At 48.5% G+C, this 18,366-nt stretch overlaps 1 protein-coding gene across 1 annotated transcript in view; it reads right to left on the minus strand.

The window, feature by feature from the left end:
* Positions 1 to 18,366, minus strand: part of LOC132395186 (trichohyalin-like) — a 252,206-nt gene that overhangs the window by 192,113 nt on the left and 41,727 nt on the right. The window contains 1 exon segment of the mRNA XM_059971479.1: positions 610 to 721. Within this exon segment, the coding sequence (XP_059827462.1) occupies positions 610 to 721 (112 nt within the window).

Consider the following 18,366-nt stretch of genomic DNA (forward strand, 5'->3'; position numbering starts at 1 on the left):
ACATATCTTCGTGAAGACAGCAGCCCCACTGGAGGAAGAATGTCGCCAACATGTGCCATCTGGGAGGGTGCTCAGCGTACAGGAATCTCTGCAGAGTTCTGAGGCGGAGAGCCGCCAGTCATGTATGTACGCACACCAGTGACTGTCCGCCCTCTCCCACAACATGGAGGCTACCAGCTGGTTTATGACCACCGACATGCCTCAATAGGAAAGCACCCTAAGAAGGCCTGGCCAGCGCCCCAGCAGGGCCATGACTTTCTTCTCCAGGTGTGGGTGATATTGACGAGGTGTGTGGATGATCTTGGTGATATGATATCCACTTTATACAGAACATTGACATAATTGTCCAACTTATGTAAGGAGAATACCTAAGTGAGCATTTTAGGGGATTAAGTTCCAAAGGCCTATTCTTTCACCAGAGTGACAATTCCCATTGTTGTGAGCATTTACTGATCTGGGTCTCTCTCGGACACTCAGAGCCTGTCTCCATCAGCTACTTCAATCTCCAGTGAGAGACCCACATGTGGACCCACATTCTTCTGTATTTCCTATTCGAGATCCCATGTCCCAGCCCCATAGTGGCCATCAGATGTCAGATTCTGAACTTACTCAGCCCTGCTGTGAGTTGTTCGGGGGTCAAAATGCCTTTGTCGTCATTGTCGAGTTTATCAAACACTGTCTCCAACTCCTCAGAACTGAAGGGAAACTTCTCCTGGAGTTTCTGTTGACAGATGAAAGAAGCAGTTCTTAAATGTGCTGACAACTCAAGGACAGATGGGGAAGTGAATGCTGAAGAGCACCAGATGAGGCCACAACAGTATCTGCACAGGTTAACTGAGGTGACAACGTTGTCAATTTGAGCCTAATGTGGAGGAAAGCAAGTATAGAACATCAGACATGGAACAGAATTGGATAAACGTCCCTCTTGATGGCAAAATGGATTTAATGAATGATAAGCTGTTTGCATTGTGTTTTCTGTCTATATTTTGTACAATTACAATAGGTAAAACAGATAGCAATGAAGATAGAACAACCTTTTAACCTACTCCAAGTTCAAACTAGCCCTTCCTTCCCACTTAACCTTCCATTTTTCTATCATCCATGTGCCTATCTGTGATACGGGAACACAAAACACTCTGCAGACGCTGGGGTCAGAGCAACATGCACAACACACTGGAGGAACTCAGCAGGTCAGGCAGCATCCGTGGAAATCAGCAGACAACATTTCGGGCCGAGACCCTTCGTCAGGACTGAAGAGGGAGGGGCAGGGCCCCCATAAAGAAGATGGGGGAGGGTGGAAAACCAATCAGAGGAAAGATCAAGGGGTGGGGGAGGGGAAACAGGGAGGGGATAGGCAGGAGAGGTGAAGAAGGAATCTAAAGGGAAGGCACTATGGGTAGTTAAAGGAGGCAGAACCATGAGGGAGGTGATAGGCAGACGGAGGAGGAGGCAGAGTGAAACCGGGATGGGGGAAGGGAACTACCAGAAGCTGGAGAATTCGATGTTCATACCAAGGGGCTGGAGACTACCCAGACGGTAGATGAGGTGTTGCTCCTCCAGCCTGAGTTTGGCCTCATCATGGCAGTAGAGGAGGCCATGTACGGACATATCCGAATGGGAATGTGAAGGAGAGTTGAAGTGGGTGGCAACTGGGAGATCCTGTCTGTTGTGGTGGATAGAGCGTAGGTGCTCGACGAAGTGGTCCCCCAATCTGCGTCGGGTCTCGCCGATGTAGAGGAGGCTGCACCGGGAGCACCGGATGCAATAGATGACACCAATAGACTCACAAGTGAAATGTTGCCTAACCTGGAAGGACTGTTTGGGGCCCTGAATGGTGGTAAGAGAGGAGGTGTAAGAACAGGTGTAGCACTTACGCTCGCAGGGATAAGTGCCAGGTGGGAGATCCGTGGGGAGGGACGTGTGGACCAGGCAGTTGAGGAGGAAACGATCCCTGCGAAAAGCGGAGAGGGGTAGAGGGGGAAAGATGTGATTAGTGGTGGGGTCCTGTTGAAGGTGGCGGAAGTTGCGGAGGATAATATGCTGATCCGGAGGCTGGTGGGGTTGTAGGTGAGGACAAGGGGAACTTGGTCCCTGTTGTGGTGATGGGAGGATGGGGTGAGGGATGAAGTGTGGGAAATGGAGGAGATGGTGAGGGCATCATTGATGATGGCAGAAGGGAAACCACGATCATGAAAGAAAGAGGACATTTGGGATGTCCTGGAATGGAAAGCCTCATCCTGGGAGCAGATGCGGCAGAGACGGAGGAACTGGGAATAAGGAATAGAATTTTTGCATTGGGCAGGGTGGGAAGAGGTATAATCAAGGTAGTTATGGGAGTCAGTGGGTTTATAGAAGATGTCAGTGGACAGTCTGTCTCCAGAGGTGGAGACCAAGAGATCGAGAAAGGGGAGAGAAGTGTCCGAGATGGACCAAGTGAATTTGAGGGCTGGGTGAAAGTTAGAGGCAAAGTCGATGAAATTGACAAGCTTAGCATGGGTGCAGGAAGCAGCACCAATGTAGTCGTCAATGTATTGAAGGAAAAGTTGGGGAGCAGTACCAGTATAGGTTTGGAGCATAGACTGTTCCACATAACCCACAAAGAGGCAGGCATAGCTAGGGCCCATGCGAGTGCCCATAGCTACACACTTGGCTGAAGAAAATGGGAAGAGCCCAAAGAGAAGTTATTAAGTGTGAGTACCAGTTCTGCCAACCTGAGGAGTGTAGTGGTGTTGGGGAACTGGTGAGGTCTATTGTCCAGAAAGAAGCGGAGGGTTTTGAGGCCTTTTTGATGGGGAATGGAAGTGTATAAGGATTGGACATCCATGGTGAAAATGAAAGCGGTCGGGACCGGGGAACTGGAAGTTAATGAAGAGGTGGAGGGCATGGGATGTATCCCGGATGAAGATGGAGAGGGACTGAACTATGGGTGACAAAATGGAGTCGAGGTTGGCTGATACGTTCGGTGGGGCAGAAACAGGCCGAAACTATGGGTCTACCAGGACAGTCAGGCTTTTGGATCTTGGGGAGGAGGTAAAACCGAGCAGTGCGGGGTGTGGGAATTATGAGTTTTTTGGCTGAGGATGGAAGGTCTCCGGAATTGATAAGGGCAGTGATGGTAGGGGAGACAATAGATAGATTATTTTTGGTTGGGTCCTGTTCCAGGGGTAAGTACGAGGAGGTGTCAGAGAGCTGCCGTTTGGCCTTACTGAGGTAGAAGTCCGTCCGCCAGACCACCACGGCACCACCTTTGTCTGTGGGTTTGATGTTGAGGTTAGGATTAGTGTGGAGAGAGAGGAGGACAGTGTGTTCAGAGGGAGTGAGGTTGGAACAGGAGAAAGGAGTGGTGAAGTTGAGACGGTTGATGTCTCGGCGACAGCTGGAGATGAAGAGATCGAGTGCAGGTAGGAGGCCCGGAGGGGAGGAGGAGGACGGTTGAAGACAGGAGAAGGGGTCATCAATAGGGGGAGGGGAATCCTTGTTAAAGTCGTAGGCTCGTAGGCTCGGAGACGTGGGTGATGGAAGAAGAGTTCAGAGGTGTAGACGGAGGGGGACAAAAGTGAGTCCCTTGCTAAGCACAGAACGCTCTGCCTCAGAGAGGGGAAGGTCAGAGGGGATGGTGAAGATACGGCAAGGGTTGGGGCTGGGGTCAGAGGAGGGTAAAGTGTGAGAGGTCTGTCGAACAGGATGGGAGAGAGAATTAGGGTCTGTGGAACAGGATAGGGGAGAGATTTAGGGTCTGTGAATCAAGATGTGAGAGATTTAGGGTCTGCGGAACGGGATGGGAGAGAGATTTAGGGCCTGTGGAACAGGATGGGAGAGAGATTTAGGGCCTGAGGAATGGGATGGGAGAGAGTTTCAGGTTCTGTGGAATGGGATGGGAGAAAGATTTAGGGTCTGTGGAACAGAATGTGAGAGAAATTTGGGGACTGTTGAATGAGATTGGAGAGAGATTTAGTGTCTGTGGAATGGGATGGGAGAGAGAGTTAGGGCCTGAGGAACGGGATGGGAGTGAGCTTTAGTGTCTGTGGAAAAGGATGGGAGAGAGATTTAGGGACTGTGGGATTGGATGTGAGAGCGATTTCGTGTTTGTGGAACGGGATGTTAAAGAGATTTAGGGCCTGTGGAACGGGCTGGGAGAGAGATTTAGGGTCTGTGGAACAGGATGGGAGAGAGATTTAGGGCTGGTGGAACGGGATGGGAGAGAAATTTAGGGTCTGTGGATCGGGATGTGAGAGAGATTTAGGGTCTGTGGAACGGGATGGGAGAGAGATTTAGCGTCTGTGGATCAAGATGGGAGAGAGATTTAGGGCCGGTGGAACGGGATGGGAGAGAAATTTAGGGTCTGTGGAAAGGGATTGGAGAGAGATTTAGGGTCTGTGGAACGGGATGGGAGAGAGATTTAGTGTCTGTGGAACAGGATATGAGAGAGAGTTGAGGTCTGTGGGATTGGATGAGAGAGAGATTTAGGGTCTGTGGATCAAGATGGGAGAGATTTAGGGTCTGCGGATCAAGATGGGAGAGATTTAGGGTCTGCGGAACAGGATAGGAGAGAGATTTAGTGTCTGTGGAATTGGATGGGAGAGAGATTTAGGGCCTGTGGAACAGGATGGGAGAGAGATTTACGGTCTGTGGAATGGGATGGGAGAGAGATTTAGGGTCTGTGGAACGGGATGGGAGAGAGATTTAGGGTCTGTGGAACGGGATGGGAGAGAGATTTAGGGTCTGTGGAACGTGATTGGAGAGAGAGTTAGGGTCTGTGAACTGAATGGGAGAGAGATTTAGGGCCTGAGGAACGGGATGGGAGAGAGTTTCAGGTTCTGTGGAATGGGATGGGAGAAAGATTTAAGGTCTGTGGAACGGGCTGGGAGAGAGACTTAGGGTCTGTGGAACAGGATGTGAGAGAGATTTAGTGTCTGTGGAATGGGATGGGAGAGAGATTTAGGGTCTGTGGAACAGGATAGGAGAGAGATTTAGGGTCTGTGAATCAAGATGTGAGAGTTTTATGGTCTGTGGAATGGGATGTGAGAGAGATTTAGGGTCTGTAGAACGGGATTGGAGAGAGAGTTAGGGTCTGTGAACTGAATGGGAGAGAGATTTAGGGCCTGAGGAACGGGATGGGAGAGAGTTTCAGGTTCTGTGGAATGGGATGGGAGAAAGATTTAGGCTCTGTGGAACAGAATGTGAGAGAAATTTGGGGACTGTTGAATGAGATGGGAGAGAGATTTAGTGTCTGTGGAATGGGATGGGAGAGAGATTTAGGGTCTGTGGAACGGGATTGGAGAGAGATTTAGGGTCTGTGGGATTGGATCGGAGAGAGAGTTAGGGCCTGTGGAAAAGGATGGGAGAGAGATTTAGGGTCTGTGGGATTGGATGTGACAATGGGAGAGAGATTTAGGGTCTGTGGAATGGGATGGGAGAGAGATTTAAGGTCTGTGGAACAGGATTGGAGAGAGATTTAGCGTCTGTAGAACTGAATGGGAGAGAGATTTTGGGTCTGTGGAACGGGATGGGAGAGATTTAGGGTCTGTGGAACAGGATGGGAGTGAGCTTTAGAGTCTGTGGAATGGGATGGGAGAGAGATTTAGGGTCTGTGGGATTGGATGTGAGAGAGATTTAGGGTCTGTGGGATTGGATGTGAGAGAGATTTAGGGTCTGTGGAACAGGATAGGGGTGAGAAATTTAGGGTCTGTGAATCAAGATGTGAGAGTTTTAAGTTTTTTGGAACCGGTTGTGAGAGAGATTTAGGGTCTGTGGAATGGGATGGGAGAGAGATTTAGGGTCTGTGGAACGGGATGGGAGAGAGATGTAGCGTCTGTGGAACGTGATTGGAGAGAGATTTTAGGTCTGTGGAAAGGGATGGGAGAGATTTAGGGTCTGTGGAACGGGATGGGAGAGTGATTTAGGGTCTGTGGAACGGGATTGGAGAGAGATTGAGGGTTTGTGGAACAGGATGGGAGTGAGCTTTAGAGTCTGTGGAATGGGATGTGAGAGAGATTTAGGGTTTGTGGGATTGGATGTGAGAAAGATTTAGGGTCTGTGGGATTGGATGTGAGAGAGATTTAGGGTCTGTGGGATTGGAAATGAGAGAGATTTAGGGTCTGTGGAACAGGATAGGGGAGAGAAATTTAGGGTCTGTGAATCAAGATGTGAGAGTTTTATGGTTTTTGGAACCGGTTGTGAGAGAAATTTACGGTCTGTGGAATGGGATGGGAGAGAGATTTAGGGTCTGTGGAATGGGATGGGAGAGAGATTTAGGGTCTGTGGAACGGGATGGGAGAGAGATTTAGGGTCTGTGGAATGTGATTGGAGAGAGAGTTAGGGTCTGTGAACTGAATGGGAGAGAGATTTAGGGCCTGAGGAACGGGATGGGAGAGAGTTTCAGCTTCTGTGGAATGGGATGGGAGAAAGATTTAGGGTCTGTGGAACGGGATGGGAGAGAGATTTAGGGTCTGTGAACTGAATGGGAGAGAGTTTCAGGTTCTGTGGAATGGGATGGGAGAAAGATTTAGGGTCTGTGGAACAGAATGTGAGAGAAATTTGGGGACTGTTGAATGAGATGGGAGAGAGATTCAGTGTCTGTGGAATGGGATGGGAGAGAGATTTAGGGTCTGTGGAACGGGATTGGAGAGAGATTTAGGGTCTGTGGGATTGGATCAGAGAGAGAGTTAGGGCCTGTGGAAAAGGATGGGAGAGAGATTTAGGGTCTGTGGGATTGGATGTGAAAATGGGAGAGAGATTTAGGGTCTGTGGAATGGGATGGGAGAGAGGTTTAGGGTCTGTGGAACAGGATAGGAGAGAGATTTAGCGTCTGTGGAACTGAATGGGAGAGAGATTTAGGGTCTGTGGAACGGGATGGGAGAGATTTAGGGTCTTTGGAACGGGATGGGAGAGTGATTTAGGGACTGTGGGATTGGATGTGAGAGCGATTTCGTGTTTGTGGAACGGGATGTGAAAGAGATTTAGGGCCTGTGGAACGGGCTGGGAGAGAGATTTAGGGTTTGTGGAACAGGATGGGAGTGAGCTTTAGAGTCTGTGGAATGGGATGTGAGAGAGATTTAGGGTTTGTGGGATTGGATGTGAGAGAGATTTAGGGTCTGTGGGATTGGATGTGAGAGAGATTTAGGGTCAGTGGGATTGGAAGTGAGAGAGATTTAGGGTCTGTGAAACAGGATAGGGGAGAGAAATTTAGGGTCTGTGAATCAAGATGTGAGAGTTTTATGGTTTTTGGAAACGGTTGTGAGAGAAATTTACGGTCTGTGGAATGGGATGGGAGAGAGATTTAGGGTCTGTGGAATGGGATGGGAGAGAGTTTCAGCTTCTGTGGAATGGGATGGGAGAAAGATTTAGGGTCTGTGGAATGGGATGGGAGAGAGATTTAGGGTCTGTGAACTGAATGGGAGAGAGATTTAGGGCCTGAGGAACGGGATGGGAGAGAGTTTCAGGTTCTGTGGAATGGGATGGGAGAAAGATTTAGGGTCTGTGGAACAGAATGTGAGAGAAATTTGGGGACTGTTGAATGAGATGGGAGAGAGATTCAGTGTCTGTGGAATGGGATGGGAGAGAGATTTAGGGTCTGTGGAACGGGATTGGAGAGAGATTTAGGGTCTGTGGGATTGGATCAGAGAGAGAGTTAGGGCCTGTGGAAAAGGATGGGAGAGAGATTTAGGGTCTGTGGGATTGGATGTGAAAATGGGAGAGAGATTTAGGGTCTGTGGAATGGGATGGGAGAGAGGTTTAGGGTCTGTGGAACAGGATAGGAGAGAGATTTAGCGTCTGTGGAACTGAATGGGAGAGAGATTTAGGGTCTGTGGAACGGGATGGGAGAGATTTAGGGTCTTTGGAACGGGATGGGAGAGTGATTTAGGGACTGTGGGATTGGATGTGAGAGCGATTTCGTGTTTGTGGAACGGGATGTGAAAGAGATTTAGGGCCTGTGGAACGGGCTGGGAGAGAGATTTAGGGTTTGTGGAACAGGATGGGAGTGAGCTTTAGAGTCTGTGGAATGGGATGGGAGAGAGATTTAGGGTCTGTGGGATTGGATGTGAGAGAGATTTAGGGTCTGTGGAACAGGATAGGGGTGAGAAATTTAGGGTCTGTGGAACAGGATAGGGGTGAGAAATTTAGGGTCTGTGAATCAAGATGTGAGAGTTTTATGTTTTTTGGAACCGGTTGTGAGAGAGATTTAGGGTCTGTGGATCGGGATGTGAGAGAGATTTAGTGACTGTGGAATGGGATGGGAGAGAGATTTAGGGTCTGTGGAACAGGATGTGTGAGAGATTTAGTGTCTGTGGAATGGGATGGGAGAGAGATTTGGGGTCTGTGGATCAGGATGTGAGAGAGATTTAGGGTCTGTGGAACAGGATAGGAGAGAGATTTAGGGTCTGTGGTACAGGATAGGGAGAGATTTAGGGTCTGTGGAATGGGATGTGTGAGAGTTTTATGTTCTGTGGAATGGGATGTGAGAGAGGTTTAGGGTCTGTGGAATGGGATGGGAGAGAGATGTAGCGTCTGTGGATCGGGATTGGAGAGAGAGTTAGGGTCTGTGAACTGAATGGGAGAGAGATTTAGGGCCTGAGGAACGGGATGGGAGAGAGTTTCAGGTTCTGTGGAATGGGATGGGAGAAAGGTTTAGGGTCTGTGGAACAGAATGTGAGAGAAATTTGGGGACTGTTGAATGAGATGGGAGAGAGATGTAGCGTCTGTGGATCGGGATTGGGGAGAGAGTTAGGGTCTGTGAACTGAATGGGAGAGAAATTTGGGGACTGTTGAATGATATGGGAGAGAGATTTAGTGTCTGTGGAATGGGATGGGAGAGAGATTTAGGTTCTGTGGAACAGGATTGGAGAGATTTAGGGTCTGTGGGATTGGATCGGAGAGAGAGTTAGGGCCTGTGTAACGGGATTGGAGAGAGATTTAGGGCCTGAGGAATGGGATGTGAGTGAGCTTTAGTGTCTGTGGAATGGGATGTGAGGGAGATTTCAGTTCTGTGGGATTGGATGTGAGAGTGATTTCGTGTTTGTGGAACGGGATGTGAAAGAGATTTAGGGCCTGTGGAACGGGCTGGGAGAGAGATTTAGGGCCTGTGGAACGGGCTAGGAGAGAGATTTAGTGTCTGTGGAATTGGATGGGAGAGAGATTTAGCGTCTGTGGAATGGGATGGGAGAGAGATTTATGGTCTGTGAATCAAGATGTGAGAGTTTTATGGTCTGTGGAACGGGATGTGAGAGAGATTTTGGGTCTGTGGAACGGGATGGGAGAGATTTAGGGTCTGTGGAACAGGATAGGACAGAGATTTAGGGTCTGTGGATTGGAATGGGAGAGAGATTTAGTGTCTGTGGAACAAGATGGGGGAGAGATTTACGGTTTCCGGGATTGGATTGGAGAGAGATGTAGGGTCTGTGGAACGGGATTGGAGAGAGATTTAGGGCCTGAGGAACGGGATGGGAGTGAGCTTTAGTGTCTGTGGAATGGGATGTGAGAGAGATTTAGGTCCTGCGGAAAAGGATGGGAGAGTGATTTAGGGACTGTGGGATTGGATGTGAGAGCAATTTCGTGTTTGTGGAACGGGATGTGAAAGAGATTTAGGCCCTGTGGAACAGGATAGGAGAGAGATTTAGGGTCTGTGGAATTGGATGGGAGAGTGATTTAGGGTCTGTGGAATGGGATGGGAGAGATTTTGGGTCTGTGGAACGGGATGTGAGGGAGATTTAGGATTTGTGGAACAGGATAGGAGAGAGATTTAGAGTCTGTGAAATAGGATGGGAGAGAGTTTTAGGGTCTGTGGGACAGGATGGGAGAGAGCTTTAGGGTCTGTGGATCGGGATGGGAGAGAGATTTAGTGTCCGTGGAACAGGATAGGAGAGAGATTTAGTGTCTGTGGGATTGGATGTCAGAGAGATTTAGGGCCTGTGGATCAAGATGGGAGAGATTTAGGGTCTGTGGATCAAGATGGGAGAGAGATTTAGGGTCTGTGGATCGGGATGGGAGAGAGATTTAGGATCTGTGGGATTGGATGTGAGAGAGATTTAGGGTCTGTGGGATTGGAAGTGAGAGAGATTTAGGGTCTGTGGAACAGGATAGGGGAGAGAAATTTAGGGTCTGTGAATCAAGATGTGAGAGTTTTATGGTTTTTGGAACCGGTTGTGAGAGAAATTTACGGTCTGTGGAATGGGATGGGAGAGAGATTTAGGGTCTGTGGACTGGGATGGGAGAGAGATTTAGGGTCTGTGGAATGGGATGGGAGAGAGATTTAGGGTCTGTGGAAAGGGGTGGGAGAGAGTTTCAGGTTCTGTGGAATGGGATGGGAGAGAGATTTAGGGTCCGTGGAACAGAATGTGAGAGAAATTTGGGGACTGTTGAATGAGATGGGAGAGAGATTCAGTGTCTGTGGAATGGGATGGGAGAGAGATTTAGGGTCTGTGGAACGGGATTGGAGAGAGATTTAGGGTCTGTGGGATTGGATCAGAGAGAGAGTTAGGGCCTGTGGAAAAGGATGGGAGAGAGATTTAGGGTCTGTGGGATTGGATGTGAAAATGGGAGAGAGATTTAGGGTCTGTGGAATGGGATGGGAGAGAGGTTTAGGGTCTGTGGAACAGGATAGGAGAGAGATTTAGCGTCTGTGGAACTGAATGGGAGAGAGATTTAGGGTCTGTGGAACGGGATGGGAGAGATTTAGGGTCTTTGGAACGGGATGGGAGAGTGATTTAGGGACTGTGGGATTGGATGTGAGAGCGATTTCGTGTTTGTGGAACGGGATGTGAAAGAGATTTAGGGCCTGTGGAACGGGCTGGGAGAGAGATTTAGGGTTTGTGGAACAGGATGGGAGTGAGCTTTAGAGTCTGTGGAATGGGATGGGAGAGAGATTTAGGGTCTGTGGGATTGGATGTGAGAGAGATTTAGGGTCTGTGGGATTGGATGTGAGAGAGATTTAGGGTCTGTGGAACAGGATAGGGTTGAGAAATTTAGGGTCTGTGAATCAAGATGTGAGAGAGATTTAGGGCCTGAGGAACGGGATGGGAGAGAGTTTCAGGTTCTGTGGAATGGGATGGGAGAAAGATTTAGGGTCTGTGGAACAGAATGTGAGAGAAATTTGGGGACTGTTGAATGAGATGGGAGAGAGATTTAGTGTCTGTGGAATGGGATAGGAGAGAGATTTAGGTTCTGTGGAACGGGATTGGAGAGAGATTTAGGTCTGTGGGATTGGCTCGGAGAGAGATTTAGGTTCTGTGGAACGGGATGTGAAAGAGATTTAGGGCCTGTGGAACGGGCTGGGAGAGAGATTTAGGGCCTGTGGAACGGGCTGGGAGAGAGATTTAGTGTCTGTGGAATTGGATGGGAGAGAGATATTTAGGGTCTGTGGAATGGGATGGGAGAGAGATTTATGGTCTGTGGAACGGGATGTGAGAGAGATTTTGGGTCTGTGGAACGGGATGGGAGAGATTTAGGGTCTGTGGAACAGGATAGGACAGAGATTTAGGGTCTGTGGATTGGAATGGGAGAGAGATTTAGTGTCTGTGGAACAAGATGGGGGAGAGATTTACAGTTTCCGGGATTGGATTGGAGAGAGATGTAGGGTCTGTGGAATGGGATTGGAGAGAGATTTAGGGCCTGAGGAACGGGATGGGAGTGAGCTTTAGTGTCTGTGGAATGGGATGTGAGAGAGATTTAGGTCCTGTGGAAAAGGATGGGAGAGTGATTTAGGGATTGTGGGATTGGATGTGAGAGCAATTTCGTGTTTGTGGAATGGGATGTGAAAGAGATTTAGGGCCTGTGGAACAGGATAGGAGAGAGATTTAGCGTCTGTTGAATTGGATAGGAAAGAGATTTAGGGTCTGTGGAATGGGATGGGAGAGAGATTAATGGTCTGTGAATCCAGATGTGAGAGTTTTATGGTCTGTGGAACGGGATGTGAGAGATTTTGGGTCTGTGGAACGGGATGTGAGGGAGATTTAGGATTTGTGGAACAGGATAGGAGAGGGATTTAGAGTCTGTGAAATAGGATGGGAGAGAGTTTTAGGGTCTGTGGGACAGGATGGGAGAGAGCTTTAGGGTCTGTGGATCGGGATGGGAGAGAGATTTAGTGTCCGTGGAACAGGATAGGAGAGAGATTTAGTGTCTGTGGGATTGGATGTGAGAGCGATTTAGGGTCTGTGTATCAAGATGGGAGAGATTTAGGGTCTGTGGATCAAGATGGGAGAGAGATTTAGAGTCTGTGGATCGGGATGGGAGAGAGATTTAGGATCTGTGGGATTGGATGTGAGAGAGATTTAGGGTCTGTGGGACTGGATGTGAGAGAGATTTAGGGTCTGTGGGATTGGAAGTGAGAGAGATTTAGGGTCTGTGGAACAGGATAGGGGAGAGAAATTTAGGGTCTGTGAATCAAGATTTGAGAGTTTTATGGTTTTTGGAACCGGTTGTGAGAGAAATTTACGGTCTGTGGAATGGGATGGGAGAGAGATTTAGGCTCTGTGGAATGGGATTGGAGAGAGATTTAGGGTCTGTGGAATGGGATGGGAGATAGATTTAAGGTCTGTGGAACGGAATGGGAGAGAGATTTAGGGTCTGTGGAACGTGATTGGAGAGAGAGTTAGGGTCTGTGAACTGAATGGGAGAGAGATTTAAGGCCTGAGGAACGGGATGGGAGAGAGTTTCAGCTTCTGTGGAATGGGATGGGAGAAAGATTTAGGGTCTGTGGAACGGGATGGGAGAGAGATTTAGGGTCTGTGAACTGAATGGGAGAGAGATTTAGGGCCTGAGGAACGGGATGGGAGAGAGTTTCAGGTTCTGTGGAATGGGATGGGAGAAAGATTTAGGGTCTGTGGAACAGAATGTGAGAGAAATTTGGGGACTGTTGAATGAGATGGGAGAGAGATTTAGTGTCTGTGGAATGGGATGGGAGAGACATTTAGGGTCTGTGGAACGGGATTGGAGAGATTTAGGGTCTGTGGGATTGGATCAGAGAGAGAGTTAGGGCCTGTGGAAAAGGATGGGAGAGAGATTTAGGGTCTGTGGGATTGGATGTGACAATGGGAGAGAGATTTAGGGTCTGTGGAATGGGATGGGAGAGAGGTTTAGGGTCTGTGGAACAGGATAGGAGAGAGATTTAGCGTCTGTGGAACTGAATGGGAGAGAGATTTAGGGTCTGTGGAACGGGATGGGAGAGATTTAAGGTCTTTGGAACGGGATGGGAGAGTGATTTAGGGACTGTGGGATTGGATGTGAGAGCGATTTCGTGTTTGTGGAACGGGATGTGAAAGAGATTTAGGGCCTGTGGAATGGGCTGGGAGAGAGATTTAGGGTTTGTGGAACAGGATGGGAGTGAGCTTTAGAGTCTGTGGAATGGGATTGGAGAGAGATTTAGGGTCTGTGGGATTGGATCAGAGAGAGAGTTAGGGCCTGTGGAAAAGGATGGGAGAGAGATTTAGGGTCTGTGGGATTGGATGTGAAAATGGGAGAGAGATTTAGGGTCTGTGGAATGGGATGGGAGAGAGGTTTAGGGTCTGTGGAACAGGATAGGAGAGAGATTTAGCGTCTGTGGAACTGAATGGGAGAGAGATTTAGGGTCTGTGGAACGGGATGGGAGAGATTTAGGGTCTTTGGAACGGGATGGGAGAGTGATTTAGGGACTGTGGGATTGGATGTGAGAGCGATTTCGTGTTTGTGGAACGGGATGTGAAAGAGATTTAGGGCCTGTGGAACGGGCTGGGAGAGAGATTTAGGGTTTGTGGAACAGGATGGGAGTGAGCTTTAGAGTCTGTGGAATGGGATGGGAGAGAGATTTAGGGTCTGTGGGATTGGATGTGAGAGAGATTTAGGGTCTGTGGGATTGGATGTGAGAGAGATTTAGGGTCTGTGGAACAGGATAGGGTTGAGAAATTTAGGGTCTGTGAATCAAGATGTGAGAGAGATTTAGGGCCTGAGGAACGGGATGGGAGAGAGTTTCAGGTTCTGTGGAATGGGATGGGAGAAAGATTTAGGGTCTGTGGAACAGAATGTGAGAGAAATTTGGGGACTGTTGAATGAGATGGGAGAGAGATTTAGTGTCTGTGGAATGGGATAGGAGAGAGATTTAGGTTCTGTGGAACGGGATTGGAGAGAGATTTAGGTCTGTGGGATTGGATCGGAGAGAGATTTAGGTTCTGTGGAACGGGATGTGAAAGAGATTTAGGGCCTGTGGAACAGGCTGGGAGAGAGATTTAGGGCCTGTGGAACGGGCTGGGAGAGAGATTTAGTGTCTGTGGAATTGGATGGGAGAGAGATTTAGGGTCTGTGGAATGGGATGGGAGAGAGATTTATGGTCTGTGGAACGGGATGTGAGAGAGATTTTGGGTCTGTGGAACGGGATGGGAGAGATTTAGGGTCTGTGGAACAGGATAGGACAGAGATTTAGGGTCTGTGGATTGGAATGGGAGAGAGATTTAGTGTCTGTGGAACAAGATGGGGGAGAGATTTACGGTTTCCGGGATTGGATTGGAGAGAGATGTAGGGTCTGTGGAATGGGATTGGAGAGAGATTTAGGGCCTGAGGAACGGGATGGGAGTGAGCTTTAGTGTCTGTGGAATGGGATGTGAGAGAGATTTAGGTCCTGTGGAAAAGGATGGGAGAGTGATTTAGGGATTGTGGGATTGGATGTGAGAGCAATTTCGTGTTTGTGGAATGGGATGTGAAAGAGATTTAGGGCCTGTGGAACAGGATAGGAGAGAGATTTAGCGTCTGTTGAATTGGATAGGAAAGAGATTTAGGGTCTGTGGAATGGGATGGGAGAGAGATTAATGGTCTGTGAATCCAGATGTGAGAGTTTTATGGTCTGTGGAACGGGATGTGAGAGATTTTGGGTCTGTGGAACGGGATGTGAACGAGATTTAGGATTTGTGGAACAGGATAGGAGAGGGATTTAGAGTCTGTGAAATAGGATGGGAGAGAGTTTTAGGGTCTGTGGGACAGGATGGGAGAGAGCTTTAGGGTCTGTGGATCGGGATGGGAGAGAGATTTAGTGTCCGTGGAACAGGATAGGAGAGAGATTTAGTGTCTGTGGGATTGGATGTGAGAGAGATTTAGGGTCTGTGTATCAAGATGGGAGAGATTTAGGGTCTGTGGATCAAGATGGGAGAGAGATTTAGAGTCTGTGGATCGGGATGGGAGAGAGATTTAGGATCTGTGGGATTGGATGTGAGAGAGATTTAGGGTCTGTGGGACTGGATGTGAGAGAGATTTAGGGTCTGTGGGATTGGAAGTGAGAGAGATTTAGGGTCTGTGGAACAGGATAGGGGAGAGAAATTTAGGGTCTGTGAATCAAGATTTGAGAGTTTTATGGTTTTTGGAACCGGTTGTGAGAGAAATTTACGGTCTGTGGAATGGGATGGGAGAGAGATTTAGGCTCTGTGGAATGGGATTGGAGAGAGATTTAGGGTCTGTGGAATGGGATGGGAGATAGATTTAAGGTCTGTGGAACGGAATGGGAGAGAGATTTAGGGTCTGTGGAACGTGATTGGAGAGAGAGTTAGGGTCTGTGAACTGAATGGGAGAGAGATTTAAGGCCTGAGGAACGGGATGGGAGAGAGTTTCAGCTTCTGTGGAATGGGATGGGAGAAAGATTTAGGGTCTGTGGAACGGGATGGGAGAGAGATTTAGGGTCTGTGAACTGAATGGGAGAGAGATTTAGGGCCTGAGGAACGGGATGGGAGAGAGTTTCAGGTTCTGTGGAATGGGATGGGAGAAAGATTTAGGGTCTGTGGAACAGAATGTGAGAGAAATTTGGGGACTGTTGAATGAGATGGGAGAGAGATTTAGTGTCTGTGGAATGGGATGGGAGAGACATTTAGGGTCTGTGGAACGGGATTGGAGAGATTTAGGGTCTGTGGGATTGGATCAGAGAGAGAGTTAGTGCCTGTGGAAAAGGATGGGAGAGAGATTTAGGGTCTGTGGGATTGGATGTGACAATGGGAGAGAGATTTAGGGTCTGTGGAATGGGATGGGAGAGAGGTTTAGGGTCTGTGGAACAGGATAGGAGAGAGATTTAGCGTCTGTGGAACTGAATGGGAGAGAGATTTAGGGTCTGTGGAACGGGATGGGAGAGATTTAGGGTCTTTGGAACGGGATGGGAGAGTGATTTAGGGACTGTGGGATTGGATGTGAGAGCGATTTCGTGTTTGTGGAACGGGATGTGAAAGAGATTTAGGGCCTGTGGAATGGGCTGGGAGAGAGATTTAGGGTTTGTGGAACAGGATGGGAGTGAGCTTTAGAGTCTGTGGAATGGGATGGGAGAGAGATTTAGGGTCTGTGGGATTGGATGTGAGAGAGATTTAGGGTCTGTGGGATTGGATGTGAGAGAGATTTAGGGTCTGTGGAACAGGATAGGGGTGAGAAATTTAGGGTTTGTGAATCAAGATGTGAGAGTTTTATGTTTTTTGGAACCGGTTGTGAGAGAGATTTAGGGTCTGTGGAATGGGATGGGAGAGAGATTTAGGGTCTGTGGGATTGGATGTGAGAGAGATTTAGGGTCTGTGGGATTGGATGTGAGAGAGATTTAGGGTCTGTGGAACAGGATAGGGGTGAGAAATTTAGGGTCTGTGAATCAAGATGTGAGAGTTTTATGTTTTTTGGAACCGGTTGTGAGAGAGATTTAGGGTCTGTGGAATGGGATGGGAGAGAGATTTAGGGTCTGTGGAACGGGATGGGAGAGAGATTTAGGGTCTGTGGAATGGGATGGGAGAGAGATGTAGCGTCTGTGGAACGTGATTGGAGAGAGAGTTAGGGTCTGTGGATCGGGATGTGAGAGAGATTTAGTGACTGTGGAATGGGATGGGAGAGAGATTTAGGGTCTGTGGAACAGGATGTGTGAGAGATTTAGTGACTGTGGAATGGGATGTGAGAGAGATTTAGGTCCTGCGGAAAAGGATGGGAGAGTGATTTAGGGACTGTGGGATTGGATGTGAGAGCAATTTCGTGTTTGTGGAACGGGATGTGAAAGAGATTTAGGCCCTGTGGAACAGGATAGGAGAGAGATTTAGGGTCTGTGGAATTGGATGGGAGAGTGATTTAGGGTCTGTGGAATGGGATGGGAGAGATTTTGGGTCTGTGGAACGGGATGTGAGGGAGATTTAGGATTTGTGGAACAGGATAGGAGAGAGATTTAGAGTCTGTGAAATAGGATGGGAGAGAGTTTTAGGGTCTGTGGGACAGGATGGGAGAGAGCTTTAGGGTCTGTGGATCGGGATGGGAGAGAGATTTAGTGTCCGTGGAACAGGATAGGAGAGAGATTTAGTGTCTGTGGGATTGGATGTCAGAGAGATTTAGGGCCTGTGGATCAAGATGGGAGAGATTTAGGGTCTGTGGATCAAGATGGGAGAGAGATTTAGGGTCTGTGGATCGGGATGGGAGAGAGATTTAGGATCTGTGGGATTGGATGTGAGAGAGATTTAGGGTCTGTGGGATTGGAAGTGAGAGAGATTTAGGGTCTGTGGAACAGGATAGGGGAGAGAAATTTAGGGTCTGTGAATCAAGATGTGAGAGTTTTATGGTTTTTGGAACCGGTTGTGAGAGAAATTTACGGTCTGTGGAATGGGATGGGAGAGAGATTTAGGGTCTGTGGACTGGGATGGGAGAGAGATTTAGGGTCTGTGGAATGGGATGGGAGAGAGATTTAGGGTCTGTGGAAAGGGGTGGGAGAGAGTTTCAGGTTCTGTGGAATGGGATGGGAGAGAGATTTAGGGTCCGTGGAACAGAATGTGAGAGAAATTTGGGGACTGTTGAATGAGATGGGAGAGAGATTCAGTGTCTGTGGAATGGGATGGGAGAGAGATTTAGGGTCTGTGGAACGGGATTGGAGAGAGATTTAGGGTCTGTGGGATTGGATCAGAGAGAGAGTTAGGGCCTGTGGAAAAGGATGGGAGAGAGATTTAGGGTCTGTGGGATTGGATGTGAAAATGGGAGAGAGATTTAGGGTCTGTGGAATGGGATGGGAGAGAGGTTTAGGGTCTGTGGAACAGGATAGGAGAGAGATTTAGCGTCTGTGGAACTGAATGGGAGAGAGATTTAGGGTCTGTGGAACGGGATGGGAGAGATTTAGGGTCTTTGGAACGGGATGGGAGAGTGATTTAGGGACTGTGGGATTGGATGTGAGAGCGATTTCGTGTTTGTGGAACGGGATGTGAAAGAGATTTAGGGCCTGTGGAACGGGCTGGGAGAGAGATTTAGGGTTTGTGGAACAGGATGGGAGTGAGCTTTAGAGTCTGTGGAATGGGATGGGAGAGAGATTTAGGGTCTGTGGGATTGGATGTGAGAGAGATTTAGGGTCTGTGGGATTGGATGTGAGAGAGATTTAGGGTCTGTGGAACAGGATAGGGTTGAGAAATTTAGGGTCTGTGA

The sequence above is a fragment of the Hypanus sabinus genome, chromosome 6, assembly GCF_030144855.1.
Source record: "Hypanus sabinus isolate sHypSab1 chromosome 6, sHypSab1.hap1, whole genome shotgun sequence".
Classification (NCBI taxonomy): domain Eukaryota; kingdom Metazoa; phylum Chordata; class Chondrichthyes; order Myliobatiformes; family Dasyatidae; genus Hypanus; species Hypanus sabinus.